The 17,406-nt window shown below is 38.9% G+C and overlaps 1 protein-coding gene across 6 annotated transcripts in view; it reads left to right on the forward strand.

Annotated features, from left to right (window-relative positions):
- Positions 1–17,406, forward strand: part of ARID4B (AT-rich interaction domain 4B) — a 126,780-nt gene that overhangs the window by 745 nt on the left and 108,629 nt on the right. For all 6 annotated transcript variants that reach the window (XM_033841555.2, XM_073793650.1, XM_019941538.3 and 3 more), the window contains exon 2: positions 501–555. In XM_033841555.2, the coding sequence (XP_033697446.1) occupies positions 550–555 (6 nt within the window). In that variant the 5' untranslated portion in view covers positions 501–549. The remainder of the gene's footprint in view (positions 1–500; positions 556–17,406) is intronic.

Raw genomic sequence — 17,406 nt, forward strand, 5'->3', positions numbered from 1 at the left:
TCGGGTGTCCGCCCCGGAGCGGGACGTGGGCTGAGCCTCTGCGGCGGGTTGGTGTAGCCCGCGGCCCTCCGGCGGGTCCGCCGCCCCCGCCGTGCTCCCCGAGGCCCGGCCCGCGCCCCCTCGGACGCGGGGTGCGCAGCTCTTCCGAGGGGGAGCGGCCGGACCGGCGCGCAGGCCTGCGGGCAGGAGGGCGGTCGACCCCGCGCCGGCCCCCGGGCTTGTAGTGAGTTTCTTCTCTGACAGAAATGGCGTCATTGTCGGAGACGGGAAACTCCGTCGGGTCCCGACAATGGGGACGGGAAGCTGTCGAGCTGTGTAGGTGGTTGGGTTTGCGGGGATGGCGGGGCCAGAGGGGGCCCCGGCTCGGCGTTTGGTGGTTCGGGGACTGACGCCTCCTTCGGCTCCTTGTCGGGGTGCAGGCTTCGCACGGTTCCCTCCGCCTCCGCCGGTGCAGAGGGGTGCCCGTGGTGTTGACGGGGTGTCTTTTGTTTCGCCTCCAGGTGCAGGTGAATCTGGTGTTTTCGAGGGGATCGCGGCCCCAGGATCATCATGAAGGTAAGATCACCTCCAGAAAGCCAGCCTCGGGGGCTAGAGGATCCAGGAAGTGGGGGGGTTTGATCGAGGTCGTGTGAGTGACCCCGAGTTTTGCCGAGGAAGGTGTGTGAGGTGGCTTGGGGCCCGAGCTCGTCCCCGGGGACGACGGGGGTCAGCTGCCGTGGATCTCGGTGGGCTTTGCTGTGGACTTGGAGCCGGTTATAGGATATCTCGCTGAGGATGATGTTTTTTCCCTCGTATAGAACCTCTTTTTGCCGTGAATGAATGATAGGAATAACTGCGTGAATTTAAGTGTTTTAAAAGCAGGTCAAGTAATCTGACTCTAGAAACTGAACCGTACTGTGGTTCTATCGGTTACGCCGATGAAAGAACATCTCATTTATTGTGTGAACAGTACTGTGAATTTTTAGTAGAAGACCTATTAGATTAGCGAAATCAAATATAATCTTAATCGAAAGATTTTTCAGGAAAATGTTGGTGATCTTTAGACAACTCAGAGATAGCAGTTGTTCCTTGTATTTCCGGGGATTTAGGATTATATGGTGTGTTTTTCTCTACTGATCCATTTGGTCTCTAAATTATCAGATGCTCTATTGCATTGTGATAAAACCGATGTGGAAAACCGATGGTCAGGTTCCTCTTAAACGTAAACATGTTAACTGAATGTAGGATGTTGTCTAAAAAGTACAGTCTACTTAAATGGTGGAAGAAATTACAGTCATAAAAGGACAGGTTTTTTTTTTTCACTTTAGAGAATATGTAATTGAATGCTGTCGTATTTTTTAACGCACTTGAGGATGAAAAGCCTTAGATATCTGAAATGTCTAGATTCAACTGGTGGAACTTAGAGACTAGCAGATATTTTTCATCCATTACAAATTCACAAGTGCTTGAAAGGAGTACAGGGTTTTCACAAGGATAGAAACACATCAGTTAGTATGTTAAAATGTGGGTGTCATCTACTTTTGATAGTTCCTTTGAATTTTCTTTAAAAAAATTTATTTCTCTTCAGAATCAGGACCGCTTTCATAGTACTGCATTCAGATTAAGATTTGCAATACTTATGTTTATGGTGGAAAGTGAAAGCTGTGGCCACTTAAATATTTATCATTATACAAAGTAATTAAATTTCATCCAGTTTTTTGTGTTTTTTGTTTTTCTTTTTTATGTTTTTTTATTCTTGAGTTTGGGATGCTGTAAACTCCTACCTGAAACAGTTTATATCTGCTGAATTACTATTTTGCCTTCATGTAAATGAAAAAAACTGATGTTTCAGAAATGAATCCCTTTTGTTAATCACAGATGCTAGCTACACCTTCTGTGACCTGTATGAATCAGTGACAAGTAAATTTATCAGGGAAAACTATATATCTTCTTTGGTGTTGGACAACAATTTCTTAAGAAAAGTGTTGGGTTGAATAATATGTAATAAGATCAGAAGCTGATTAATACGGGATTTAGTTTGGAATAAATGTTGTAATCTGTCACAGTTTCCAGTGTAGTGCCTGGCACATCTCGAGCACTCTGTTAATGTTTGGTTAAAAGAAATGTAGTAAGTTGAAGGTCTTTTAGATTTTAGATTTTCTTACCTTTTCTTTCTTCCTTTCATTTCCTTTTTTTTTTTCCCCTTCAACTTATCTGTTTAAAAAAATGAAAGTACGTTGGAAGCTTCAGCCCTGAAAGTTTTACGGTATTAGGCAAATGCAAATATTTTGGTATCAGTTTAGAACTACTCATGTTAAGGGCTCAGCATTTCCATTATTACTGGCTTATAAAAAAAGTTACTAGTAATGTTAAAAGGAAAGAATTGTTAAAGTAATCTAATTTTATGAAAGAAGAACTGCTGTTATTGTCAGTATAGTAAGTCCTCTCTTTGGGAATCTGCTAGTAATCAGAAGTCCTAAAAATGTAGCTTATTTCTTTCAACTTAATTTTTTATGTTGTGAAAGTTGAGAGGCTGCCCATGATTGGTATTTTGCTTTAACAAAATTGCAATTCAAAAAGTATGTAGTATTGATTATATTAGGCTTAGATTTTCTTGTTTGTGTGTTCCCAGTTTCTATATTGTAATGACAACTGAGCTGTAGAAGGATTTATGCCAATTATCAGATCTTATCAAACAGATTTGTATTGTGTAGCAAGCTTTTAAGTTTGTAGTATGTGTCCTACTAGTCACAGAATTAAATTTTATTAAGTGATAGTGTATTGAGGCAATTCAAAGTGTGTAGGAGTACACTTTTTTGGTTGTTGCTTTAAAGTCCCAAAACAAGGAAAAATATATATAGCATTTTAAGTGCTATATGTTTTAGAAGCAATTTTCCTGTTAGAATTTACTTAAATAAATAAATAAATAAATAAATAAATAAAGGCCTCTTTACTGACGAATATAGTGTATCTCATGGTATTTTTGCCCAGTGTGTTTTTGAGACATGACTGTAATGTAAAAGCAATTTTGTGCTTTAACATAGATCATGATGTTGGTGTTATGTTTAGTTTATTTTTCATCTTTTTGGTAAACCTTTCAATGTCACTGATAGCACATTATCAGGAAATAATAGATTATTGAAGTTTATAAGTAATTCTAAGAGTTAATTATGTCAGATACATTTCCTACTTTTTTCTAAAACTTTTTTTTTTTGCTTTTCTATTACGCAGGTTATTAACATTTCTCATTACACTGCAGTAAATTTTGAAGTGGAAATGGACTGGATAGAGTAGACATTTCAGAATCTTTAGGGGATAAGTGATTTAGGTGGTTGTACTTAGGATCTGGGGAGATGGGCTTTTTCAGATGTACCATTCTCTCCTCAGTAATCACTGCCTGAGACCACATAAAAATAATGGATTGATTACAAGTGCCTTTTTTAATGTCTTTTGCTGTGTGAGTATTCTCAGTCCCTTTCCCCTTCCTCCCCCCGCCTTCCTTTTCCCTTTCCTCTCTCTGGATCCCTCCCTCCCTCCCTCTTTCTCTTCTACCTTTCCTTCCTCTCTTCCTCCTTATTCTTTCCTCCCTCCCTCTCCCCATCTCCCTTCATTTCTCCCTCCCCCTTTTATAAATCATTCATTTAACAACATCCCCTTCCATGTGTCAGGCAGTGTGGCATGAAGGTAAATACCCTCTCAGACCTGCTGTCAAGGAGCTCACAATTTAGTTGAAGACGCAGAAAAATAAAGCAAACAGTGCATATTGAATTATAAGAGTATTTTTTGCAATATACAGTATTTGTGATAAGTGCAATGGGAGGGCATAAGAGGACACTTAAAGCAGAGAGCCATTGAAAGTTCTCTGGTGGAACTGGCATCTAAGCTGAGGGTTAAAGCTTTTGCTAGGCAAGAAGAGTAGAAGACAGTGTTTCAGATAGGGAACAACATATTGGAAAATAAAGGAAAGAACAAGATGAGGTATCTGGAAACTGTAAGTAGTTCACTATGGCTGGATTAACTTAAAGCATGATGTGTTTGGGGTGGGAATAGGAGGGCAGTGATGGGAGATGAAGTTAAGTTAGGGAGTTGAAAATTTTCTCGAAAGCTACATGGAACCGCTGAAGGTAAAGACACTGATTTGTACTGTAGAGAGATCACTTTGGTGGTATTGTAGTGAATACGTCAGAAGGGAGATCTGAATGGAAAGTCTGGAGATTCCAGGTGATAAGTCAAAGTGAGAAGTCAATAAGGACCTGAACTAATGTGGTGGGAATGGAACAGAGGGAATAGATCTGAAATACCTAGGACATAGAATTCAGGGCTAATAACTCACCCTGGGGTGGGAGAAGATCGAGGTTTCTCTCTTGGGGCATGAGATAGATGTTATCGTCATTTGAGTCGTGCTGTCACTGGAGTAAACATGAATAAGGTTCTGAGTATTTAAGGGACCTGTAGGAGGTCCACATCCAGGTGGACTTACTAATTAAGATGTAAGGGTAAGAGCAGGTCGAGTGAAGAGAAAGCAGAGACTTGCTTAATCCAGTGTGAATGTTAATCTGTAGTTAATAGTCATAATATTTCAAGGGATTTAGACCCATAATATGGCAAATGTATTTTGTGCTATAAATTTGTGGTCTTTTTGATGAACAGGTAATTTTATAAAATACCGACTTGTTTTCTGTCCAAATTTCTAATCCTTTGCTTATTGTAATTTTAAAAAGTATGCTGAACGAGTACATATTACACTGAAGAGTGTGTTTTTGCTAACTTAGCTTGTAAATTCAGTCTCTGAAGAGATATTGCATGCCTTCTTTGTACCAGACATGGTTGTAAGTATTGAGGATACAGCAGTAAACAAAATAAGAATTCTTGTGGATTTACTGTCTACAGTTGACCCTAGAACTGCACTTATATGTGGATTTTTGATAAATACAAATATGCAGTGTAAATGTATTTTCTCCTTCTTATGATCTTAATGTTTTCTTTTCTCTAGCTTACTTTACTGTAAAATACATATAACACTCAAAATATGTGTTAATCGACTTTTTATGTTACTGGTAAGGCTTTGGTTAACATTGGATTAGTAATAGTTCAGTTTGGGGGAAGTCAGAAGTTATACATGGATTTTCCACTGCATGGGGGTGGTGGCGCCCCTAACTCTTACATTGTTCAAGGGTCGACTGTATTAGGGTAGACAGACACCAAACCAGAAAAAAAGAAGTGATAAGTGGTATGAAGGGAAGTGAAGCAGAATCAGGATAAGAGGGTAGAGTGACCGAGAGTGTTGCTTTAGATTAGATTGTTTGACCCTGAGATGTTTAAGGAACAGGAAGGTGGCCTTTAGGGCTGGAGTGGGAGGAGATGGGGCTTGAGAGGTCACAAGGGCCGGAACAATGTAGGCCACAGCAAGGACTTAGAGTAAAACCTGAGTGTGCTAGGAAGTCACTGCAGAGTCTGGAGCAAGAGAGTGAAGTGGTTGTGTAGAGAATAGAGTGTAGGCAGCAAGAGTGGAAGCAGGAGATGAGTTGCGCGTCAGTTCTGGTGAGAGAGATGGTGGGGGACCAGGTGTGGGAGATGGTTGTATTGAGGGTGGGGACATAGAATTCTGATGGATTGGGTGCGAGGGAAAGGTTCTGCTTGCTGCTGCTTACAGATGACTAACCCTCCCATCCCTGGCCCCTTTAAATAAAAATCTTTTTGCTGTGATTAGTTGGTGGATGGGATTCTTGGAACTGAGTGTAGCCAAGGAGCTGTTCCCAACTCTTAGCCTTCCCTTACTGGTGAGCAGTGAACACTGAGCTGAGCAGTCCTTTGTTTTTGTTTTTGTTTTGAATTTTAGGAAATGAGGTAAAATTCACCGTTTAAAGTATGCAGTTCAGTATTTCTTAGTCTTCTCACAAGATCGTGTATCCATCACTACTGTCTAACTCCAGAACATTCTCACCTTCCCCCCAAAGAGTTCTCTCTTCCCTTTACCCCTCCCCTGGTGATCACTAATCCACTTTCTGTCTCCAAGAATTTGCCTATTCTGGACATTTCCTAGCAGCGGAATCGTACAGTATTCCTTTTGTGTCTGACTTCTTTCACTTAGCATAATATTTTTAAGGTTCATTCATTTTTGTAGCATATGTCAGTATTTCATTCCTTTTTATTGATGAATAATATTCCATTTTCTGGATGTACCACATTTTGTTAATCTGTTTATTAGTTGTTGGACATGTGGATTATTTCTACTTTTTGCCTATTTTGAATAATGCTGCTGTGAACATTATTTCCAAGCTTTTGTGTGGACATGTATTTTCAGTTTTCGGGGTGGTGATACTACCTGTGGTAACCCTGTTGAGAGCTGAGTGTTGGACTTCAGATGTTTTGTGTTGCTGTGGCAAATGGCCACCAAGAAGTTGGTCGTTTAAAAAATTCACTTGAGGCTTCCCTGGCGGTCCAGTGTTTAAGACTCCGCACTTCCACTGCCAGGGGCATGGGTTCATCCCCACTGCTTCTCAGTGTGGCAAAAGAAAAAATTAGTTCAGCATTTACTGAGCGCTTACGTGCGAGTCTCCGATCTAGCCATTTAGGATATATCAGGGAATGGGACAGGTAGAAAGTCCTGGCCCTGCGGATGTTACCTTTTAAGGTGGAGAGGTGGGCAGACAAATCAGAATAAATATAGTAAGTAGATTATCTCACCTGTTAGGTGGTCAGCAGTAGGGCAGTAAGCGGGGAGCTCAGTAAGGAGGATTGGGACTGTGGAGTGGGCAGGTTGTAGCACTAAGTGAGGTGGTCACGTAGGACTCATTGAGAAGACATTTATGCAAATGCGTGACAGAAGGATGTAACGGAGCGAGTCATGTGGCTTCAAAGGCATCTGGACATGTTCAGTGAAGTGCACAGAGGCCAGGGTGGCTGGAGTGGAGGAAGGAAGGAAGGAAGGAAGGAAGAGATCGGGAGTGGATGGGGTCAGACAGGTAAGGGGGATGCAGGCTGGGGGTGGAGCAGATCAGATCACATCACCTGGGACCTTGCAGGCTTTTGTGAGAATTTTGGCTTTCACTCTGATAGAAATGGGGAGCAGTTGTGGGTTTGGAACAGAGGAGTGATGCAGTCTCATTACAGAGTGGCAGATTTTCATTATATTTTTAAAGGATCACTGACAGCTGTGTTACAAACAGGCTGTAGGCAAATCTACAGGATAGAACCTGACCAGTTAAGAAGGTGTAGTTATAAGGGATGGTGGCTGGCTGCCACCGCGAGGGAGGTGCGGAATGGTCAGATTCTAGATGTGGTTTGAGGGTAGAGCCAAAAGGAGTTCTTGTCAGATTGAATGCAGAGGAAAGGCAAGGAGGTTACCAAGATGTTTTGGCTGAATAACTGGAAAATTGGGATTTTATGATGAAGTTAGGGCTGCATAATTTTTGGAAGTAAACATTTATATTTAATAAATTTATAAGATATATTTTATATTTAAAGTATAAATATACTTTACTGTATACTTCAGCATACAGTGAAGTATGCTGACTGGTATGTTGCTCTGTGAAATGTGGCTTTAAACAAAATGTAGGTATGCTATACAGTGGACCCTTGAAGAGCATGGGTTTCAACTGCTTGGGTCCACTTAGACGAGAATTCTTTGCAGTGAATACTACAGTCATACTACACAGTGTGTGACTGGCTGAATCCGAGAATATGGAACTGTAGATACGGGAGGCCAGCTGTAAAGTTATAGCGGGATTTTCAGCTGCGCCCCTAACCCCGGCGTTGTTCAGGAGTCAGCTGGGTTAGCTTTTTAGTAACAGACGTTTAGAAGCGTTGGAGCCTTTCATTCTTGTTGAATTGTTTAAAAACAGGACTGCTGCTGCCGCCTTCATTTTGGTGCCACAGAACAAGGATGTTTCTACATTCATGAGACGCATGCACTAGTATTCTGTGTAAGATGACACCCACAGTCATCTGTGGGTCAAAAAGGATCAAAATCTTTTTGATATTTAAATGTTACAGATTCTAGAAGGCGTGGATTTTGATAAGGCATATACTGAAAGTAGAATTATTTAAAATTTGTGTTGATTACCTAAGTGCAAAGCATCACTTTTAGCTTGTAACTTAATTTGAATATAAAAGACAAAATATTAAAAAAACAAACGTGTCACTATTTCTTTTAGTTGGGCCTTCTTTAAACCAGTGGACATTGAATGAAACATGAGCTATAAATAATGAGCTTTTGTTCCCAAGATGATTGAACTTTTTCATTTATTTACTTTACATCAAAATAAGACGGTATATTTGTTATCTCTTAAACTACTAATCAGTATGTTTAACTTAATTTTAAGCAAGAGCTTTTGTTATAAAAATTATTACATTTCTCTTCTTTTAGGAGTGCAGGAAATCTTGACATTTGAGTTTTCCATGGAAGATAATGTGTTTCTAGAAATCTGATAATTTTCATACTAAGATTGGAGACAACATTCAAGTTTGGGGAGGAAAAATGAGTTTAAAAAAGTATGTAAACAGTTTACCAGAAGATAAAAAGATCTGCTAGGGTCAGTTTACAAAGACAGAGAAACCAAACTTCATGTTCACCTTGTATACTAACAGTCATGTTTTAGGCTGGTTAATAGGACTAAAGGGACAAAATAAAAGCTGCAGAAAAGCAGGTTTTAAAACAACACTTGTCTTACTCTGAGGATAATATCCAACTGTGAATAACTAGATGTACTGAGCTTTAGGACAGTTGGAGATAAGTATACAATTCTACTTACTCTGCCTGGTGTGTCTTCCCAGCTTAACATTGGTGCTGGCAGTCAGGTGGTAGAGAGCCCAATTCTCTGGGCCATTATTATGATTAGAAGGAAGAAAATCTTTACAGAAAGTAATGTATCACCTTTAAGTTATAAATTTAGCTATTAAGAGAATAATAATTCCGTACGTAGTCTTTTACTATTCAAATGTGTCAGATTACAGTCCATATGGGACAATGGGATGGATACTTTACCTAGACTTTCCTTATTTAAGCCATTTTTTTCTAATAGATGAATTTTTGGCAGTGTGACTTAACTCTAGGATATCTAAAGTCCTATGTCAAGGTTTTGGCAAGTAACAGACTGCTGTCTCCTAATTTGATAATCTTGAAGGGCGTAATTGCTTATGAGAGTATAGTCATTGATAACTGTTTAATAAGTTTCATTTTAAGTCACACTAATTTTTTATCATTTTCTTTAATAGCAGAAATGAAGATAATAAACTGCCAAACCTTTGATCAAATGGTACTTAAAGAAAAAACTCATACTGATAGTCAAAGTTATACTTAAAAATGGCTATAAAAAACACTTTGTTTAGTTAAAGTACTCAGTAAATAGTGTAGCTTAGTGATTAAGAGCACATGGCTGGGAAAGAGAGAGGTCTTGTCGCCACTCCTGTCTTTCTGTGTTCTTTACTTGGCTGATGAAGTTTAGGTAAAGTTATTTATTTTTGAATTGAAAGTAAACATCAGTTTCATTTTTTGCAAAGTGGGGTAATAATAGTTACATCACAGGGCTGTGTAAGTACTAAATGAAATTACATTTGACATATGCTGTGCTCGGCATTTTTCTGAGCAGTCAGTACATGGTAGCTTCATTATTCTGGTAAAAGCCTGTCATTTCTGTTTTAAATGGATAGAGTGAGGATTCTTTCATCAAGACTGCTTGGGATTGAATTGAGACTCTTGTGCTACCAAGGTTGTGAGCAGTTTTCTTAAACTCTCTAGGAAGGCTGGTGTCCTTGTCTAAGAAGAGGAATGGTGGTAGCACTTAACCTCACGGGGCTGTTGGGATGACTAAGTGTAACAACAAGACCTACTCCATGATAAGCTATTACTTATTATGTAAAATTGTAGCTATTATTATTAGTTCATGGAAAGAATGTGTAAACTCTTGTGAATTTAAGTAGACTTTTGGGATGGTGCAGTGACTCTAGTCTCTTAAAGGTTGATTTGGAAGTTGGGGGAAGAAGTTACAATTTTGCGATTGAGATTAAAGGCTGTTATTGCTGTCTTTATGAAATCCTTAAAAACAGTGTTCAGTGGAAGGTGAAAACCAGATTTCTTTATTCTAAGAACTCTTTGCTCCCATTTCAAACCTTTACTTATTCTAGCACTTCCTGATGCAGAAGCTTCTCTTAGTAAATACAATACTTGTTCTCTCTTCTCATTTGCTGCTGGCTTGCCCAGATGGGATTCTTTCAAGGGAAAAGTAAATTTTACTTCCAAGCCTAGAGGGTGGTTATTGCATTAAGTGAGCCACAGGAAATCTTCACCTTCTAAGTGGCCATCCACCTCCAGACTTGCTTATGCGGGGACATTTGTTTTCTTCTCAGGGTCAGATCACTGTTGTGATGTGGCAGTTAGTCACCTGAAGCTGCTGTAGCGTGGCGAGCCTGTGGGGATGGGGTGAACGCGTGCTGGGGCCCCTGCCAAGCCTGCGTCTCTGCTCGAGAGAGTAAAAGGAAAACCGAACAGGCTTGACGACAGACAGCTACTGTCGCTGTCAAAGTTTAAATGAGGCAGCTTGGCTTACACCTATTTGGGAGTTTTTAAAACATTTAGCTTTTTATATTTTCAGTTTTATCTTGGTAAGTATAGCTCATCCGAGGTTCCATTTCAATTTTTTATCTGAATATTCTTGTTGAAAGTGGTTCACTGATTTTTCTTTTTTGGCCGCACCCCGGGCTGTGGGATCTTAGTTCCCCGACCACGGATTGAACCCGGGCCCCCTGCAGTGGAGGCGTGGAGTCCTAGCCACTGGACCACCAGGGAAGTCCCACGTTCAGTGATTTTTTTAAAAAAGTGGTTCAGTGTTGGAGCGCTCTTGAAACTTAGTAAGTCACCTAATTTTGCTTTGCCCCAACTTGGAGAAATACTTTTCTAAACTAGTTCTATTCCTAGCAAAATTAAAGAAATTTTCTTTTTTTAATTATAAAAGCAATACAGTTTGATGTAAATATTGAAAATTACATAAATGTAATATATACAGTGAATAGTAAAAGTCATTACCTTCCCCAGTCTCACTTCCTGTTGGCAATTTGATTTAAAAGTTTGGGGTGTATTCTTCCATACGTTTTTCCTTGCACATATAAATAGACATCTGAGTATTTTTTGATATGCTTGGTTTTACAAAAATGGGCTTATACTATGCATATTGTTCTGTGGCTGTTTTTACATCTTTTTATATCAGTATATAACAGATCTGTGTCATTCTTTTTTGCTGCCTTCAGCAAGGTTTTATTTGCATTCAGTGTGCTATTTTCTCTACCACCAAATGATTTATTTAGGTCACCACTGTGTTTCTTTAGCTTTACGTTATGGCAGATATGTATAGGGCTCTCTTAGCAGTGTTCAGCATTCAGTAGATATTCAGTAAGTATTATTAATATATTTGAATATCTAGTATACTAGGTGGTGAATAGTCCCAGTCATCTGTAACATTTATGATAGTCTCTCATAACCCTATAGATTATTATTACAGCTACTATTAATGAAATCTGATTGCATGAGATTGCTTTTTTAAAATGTTTATTTATTTTTTATTTATGGCTGCATTGGGTCTTTGTTGCTGCGCGTGGGCTTTTTCTAGTTGGTGGTGCGCGGCAGCTACTCTTCGTTGCAGTGCGCGGGCTTCTCATTGCGGTGGCTTCTTCTGTTGCAGAGCACGGACTCTAGGCACATGGCCTTCAGTAGTTGTGGCACATGGACTCTAGAGTGCAGGCTCAGTAGTTGTGGCTCGCGGGCTCTAGAGTGCAGGCTCGGTAGTTGTGGCGCACGGCCGTAGTTGCTCCGCGGCATGTGGGATCTTCCCGAACCAGGGCTTGAACCCGTGTCCCCCGCATTGGCAGGTGGATTCTTAACCACTGCGCCACCAGGGAAGTCCCGAGATTGCTTTTAAAAGGCAAGCTGTGAGAGGTAGTGAGGGAACGTCCCGTGCTATGTGGCTGCTTCTAAAGAAGCTAATGTTGTTCTTGGGCTCTTATTAGAAAGTTTAATTTGGGACAGACCACTGTAGGCAATGACCCCAACAGATGTTTAGTCAGAATGTGTGGTTTGTAAAGGATTTTGTAACACTACAGTTAGGTTTTTAAATGGCACATTATGTTTGTAAAGTTTCATAATCATTAGTTATTTCTTATAACATCCCTTTGAGGCAGGTCAGCAGCATTTTTCCTCTTTCATGGTTGAAGAAGCAGATGCAAAGATGTTGAGTGGTTTGCCCACAGGCACACATTAAACTGATGGCAGAATCTGTTCTCCTGTTAGTAAACTGAGCCATGCTGCCTCTGCTAGTTGTAAGAGAGTAATAAAGGTGCTGCCATTTAGTGGCCTTTTGATGGCTTTATGGAATAGTTAGTTTAGAAACCTTTTACCTACTTTTATTGAAAGCAACAGTTTTAAAGCTAGAATTTATTTGCATTATAGTATTAAATATTTTAGGGAAATCTGTACTATTCTCTTATTAAACAGAAAAAATTATATGAAAATATATTAAAATGAACCGCAGTGGACTTAGTTTTCCTGGGAGAGCCTATACTGGCTTGAAAATTAGTATCGTAAATTAGAGGAAAACAGTACAAGGCTTTGAAGATATTTTAAATAGGAGAAAAATGAATCGTCAGGGTATATTTTCGCAAGTAATTTTGAGTTGAAACACTGTGGCTCATAGAGCCAGAAGAGACTTGCAAAGAATATTTGGACCTGTGGATTTAGACCCCAACTGTTCCGCCATGTAACAACATGGAAGGTTATCTAGACTAAAAAACTTTCTACAATCTTGGTGGCATTCCTTAAGTTATAAGTTTAGTTGTGTGAATCATTCTCTATTTACTTGTTAGGACTTGATTCTATTATTCCATAAATTGCTGTCATATTTTAAAAGAATATTTTAAAATTCAGGGTTAATTCCTGTGTAATTGTTTTCTAGAAGTCGAGAAACTATTATGTAAGAGTATGCAAGTTGAATTTTGAGGTATTGAATGGGACAGAGGTTTTTATAAGCAAATCATGGCTAAATTTTACTGCTTACTACCTATGTTCTTCACCAAACTGTTAAACAAATTCTTGTAGAATGGTGACAGATTTAGGCTTTATTTGTTTCATATTGCTGCTGTAACAAGTTGCCACATATTTAGTGGCTTAAAACAGCACGAACTTTTTATTTTACAGTTCTGGATATCAGAAGTCTGCAGTGGGTCTCACTGAACTGAATTCCTTGTGTGGGCTCTAGGGGCGATTGTTCCTTGCCTTTTCCAGCCTCCGGAGGCTGTGCACATTCCGTTGCTTGTGTTCTTACCTCCGTCTTCAAAGTCAGCAGTTTAGTATCTTCAGATCTCTCTGGCTTTGACACTACCTCTTCTACCTCCCTCTTTCACTTATGTTAGGACCCTTGTGATTTCTTTGGGCCCATCCAAATAATCCAGGATAATCTTCCCATTTCAACGTCAGTTGACTAGTAACCTTAATTCCGTGTACAATCCTAATTCCCCCTTGCTGTTTAACAACAATTTCACAGATTCTGGGGATTAGGATACAGATATCTTTGGGGAGGCCATTATTATGCCTACCACAGACTCTTTAGTTCAGCAAAATCTATTTAACCTTTCAGGCTTTTCTGTAAAATGAGATTAATATTACTGTTTACTACAAAGGAGTTAACGAAAATGGCAATTATATGCCCATGCAGACAGACCTTGCATAGAATACACTCAGAAATATTAACTGATGCTTTCTGAGTTAGGTGGATGCTTGCGGATAGGTAGTCTCCAACGTAACCAGTGAGTGGGCTTGGTAAACTCCAGTCTGAATATCTGCAGTTAAGCCTGGCCTCTGGAAGCAGAACAAGATGTCAGTGAATCAAACGCTTTCCAGAGAATGAGGCTTCATTACTGTTGTTTACTCTTCATTTGCCTCTTATAAAGGCAGGTTTTTGTTTTAGTATTCAGCTTTTCCAGACCTTTGCGTGTCGAGGACAGTGATAATTTATAGCATAGTGTTGAAAAAAATAGATCAGTGCTTAACCGTAATTTGTTTTATGGTTGGAATCTGTTTTAGTCTCAAAGATACAACACATTTTTTAAGCAGTAGGCTTTTCTACTTGCTAGGATTTTTCAAAGAACTACTATGACAATAATTAATGGAGAGGCCTTGAGTAAGTGCAGTTTTAAATCTCAGTTGCTTATGATTGATTGTTTTGTATGTGCCGAGTTGGTATTCCTTTTTGAAGTTAAACTTGGAGACTTGCTGTGTTTAATGTGATTTCCTAATTTTTCTTTGTGAGTCTTTCAACTCTCACAACTGTGGTGTTGTGAGGCAAGATTCACAGGGTGAAGTGGTAGATAGTGAAAACGGCTGTTAGAAAACCCTGCCGAAGCGAATTGTAGGGGTAGATATGTCTTCTTTATTATTTCTATATCCAGGTTAAAATTTGAGTTACGTAGCTCTAGAAAAAATTTAGCAAAACATTTCCGTGTGATCATTCACTCGTTACCTTGTAGATAGTATAGATGGAAAGAAATCCACTAATTCTGTTTTATTACAGACCTGTTTCAAGTAAGTAAGTGATTGAAATTTTCTCAGTTCTGTGGTTGGAAAAATTTGTTTTTTTCTACGTTGCATTATCATGTATTTCTTTGCACACATAACTGCTGATTGAATATGGTTTAAGTTAGAATGTGTCTAAAGATTGAGTTGCAACCAGTCATTTGGTTCTTGTAGCATGACAGGGTCCTCTGACTCTGATTCTAACCCTTCTCTCCTTTGTCCTATCACTATACACATATTTCTAGCAGTGCCCCCATAACACTCTAATGACAGGCAGTAAATGCTGGACAACTGTTTATTTGCATCCATGCATCAGTACACAAAATAAGTTTCACAAAGTTCTGTCTGCCTGAGTTGTAGATTTATGCTCTCAAATTTCTGTTTTACATATATCAAATATTTTGTCTAGTGTTTCTTAGAATATAGATATATGAATGATGTGAGTTTGATAGTGCATATGGTACTGTCTTCAAATTATCTAACTTTTTAAAAATTAGATCTCAGTACCTCATTTTAATGGAGGTGATAAATTCAAGCACCACCCTTCATTGTCAGACTTCATCACAGGTGTATTAGTAGCAAAAGAGCCTGTGTTTCAGGATGTGCTGTTGCTTGCCTCATCACCTTGATGGTAGAGAAATAGTGGATTGAAGTTGTTAGGTTTAAATCCTGCTCTGCCTTAACTAGTTGCAGGGCCTTAGGCAGTTATGGGAAATGGGGAGAATAATATTTATTCTGGATACGTCATACATTTAAAAAGACTGTCAAGGACTCTAAAGACTTCTGCTGCTCCTAAAAGAAGCATTAGAATCCTTTGCAAACTAATGCTTTAGGCAGCTACCACCCATGGATAAGAACTATGAATTCAAACTGGTGTGGGCCAGCCTCCTCGCTTGGATCTCTTGACTCATAATCCAGTGTTCCTGTCCATCATATCACAGAGCCAGCGCCAGGATTCAGATCTCTTCAGATGGCAAGGTTCAATAGTGATAGGCAAGAAGCGTTTTTTTTTTTTTTTAACATCTTTATTGGAGTATAATTGCTTTACAATGGTATGTTAGTTTCAGCTTCACAACAAAATGAATCAGTTATATATATACATATATTCCCATATCTCTTCCCGCTTGCGTCTCCCTCCCTCCCACCCTCCCTATCCCACCCCTCCAGGCGGTCACAAAGCACCGAGCTGATCTCCCTGTGCTATGCGGTTTTGATTTTTTTTTTTTGTATGAGAAAATAACTCCTTGATGTATTAGTGTCTGGTGTTAATTTTTTGACCGAGGCTGAACTCTCAGGATTTGTTATTGTAATTAGGATATTAAGCTTTTGGATAATTTTAAAAACACAGTTTATCCCCTAGAAAAACACCAAAAGCTTCTTACGTATATGAGCTTGGATTAGGTTCAGACTTTACGATGGTTCTAGAAAGTACAGTGAGAGACTTATAAGACTGCAGTTTTTAATGAATGAAACGCCTCTGTGTATGGATCAAAGCCGGCTTTTATGGCAAGCATTAACAATGTGGTTTAGTTCCCCATCTCCATGTCCCTCCAGTTATAACTTAAGTTGCCTTGATTGCATATTAGCTGTGATTGTTAATGAAACAAATATAGGGTCCTAATTAAGCACAATGAAGATCTCAAATAAAGTGAAGCAGTATATTACTAAGCACCAATCTGATAAACAAATATTTAACCAGTCTAGTGGATAGGCACAGTGACTGTTTATAATGCAGATAGTAATTTATATATGTGTTTAATATGATGTAGTAATTGGCTTTAGATTAATATATTAATTGAAACAAAGTTTTTTTAATTTGGGGGAAATTCAATGATATTGAAATCTGGGGACTCAAAGTAATAAAAATAGATGGTCAGAGATGAATACACTGGAGGGTAACAAACATGCTGGTGATACACAGCTTTAAAACTTTATTATGGAAATTTAAAACATACTAAAATGAAGTTCAGCTAGTTTTCCCATGCTTATCACCTAGCTTTAGCCGTTGTCCACATTTTGCCATTCTTGTTTTATCAGGGTCACTCGCTGCTCCTTCTCTCCCCTCCCTGCTCACCATGTAGCATTTTAAAGCAAATTCCAAGTATCATTTCATTGATATCTTTATCTAAAACATAAGCGCAATGCTATTGTCTCAGCTAATAATATTAACAATTCCCGAATACTATCCTATAGTTAGAAGTTTTCAAATTTCTCTGTCTCAAAAATACTGATTGGATTATTTACATCAGGATCCAAATAAAGTCCTCATGTTGCAACTGAAGGATATGTCTCTTAAGCTGAGTCTTTTATTCTGTAAAGTCTCCTCCCTTTTCATGCTATTTATTTGATGAAGGAACCATGTCATTTAACCTGTAGAATTTCCCACATTCTGTGTTTGGCTTATTGCATGTTTTTGATTTTGTTTAACCCCTGAATTTCCTGTAAGCCGGTAATTCTAAAGGCTTTGGTTTTATAATTATATCACTCCTACTACATTTGTTAGCTGAAATTCTTCTATATTTGGTAACTCTACAATACAGAAATGCAGGATAAATGATCGATTATTTTCCCCCTCACTTTGCTGGTTTTTAGATTACGTAATGGGTTGGTGCTCTAGGAACCTCCTAAAACGACCAATGAAGTGTTTTTGCTTTTAGTTTTTTAGTATCATGGATTTTTATGTACTCTTTGTGTCTTAATCCATTGTGGTTGCTGTTTTTGATATTTTAAGTGCCTCATCTTTGGCCATTTGGAGTCCCTTCAAATGGATTCCTATGTTCTTTTGAATATGATCCCCTTAGTTTTTGATAACTTCCTTACTTTCTGGCACAAGAAATCTCAGGTTCATCTTGTACATTTCTTGCCCCAGA

Source organism: Tursiops truncatus, chromosome 16 (assembly GCF_011762595.2).
Source record: "Tursiops truncatus isolate mTurTru1 chromosome 16, mTurTru1.mat.Y, whole genome shotgun sequence".
In the NCBI taxonomy this organism is placed as follows: Eukaryota; Metazoa; Chordata; class Mammalia; order Artiodactyla; family Delphinidae; genus Tursiops; species Tursiops truncatus.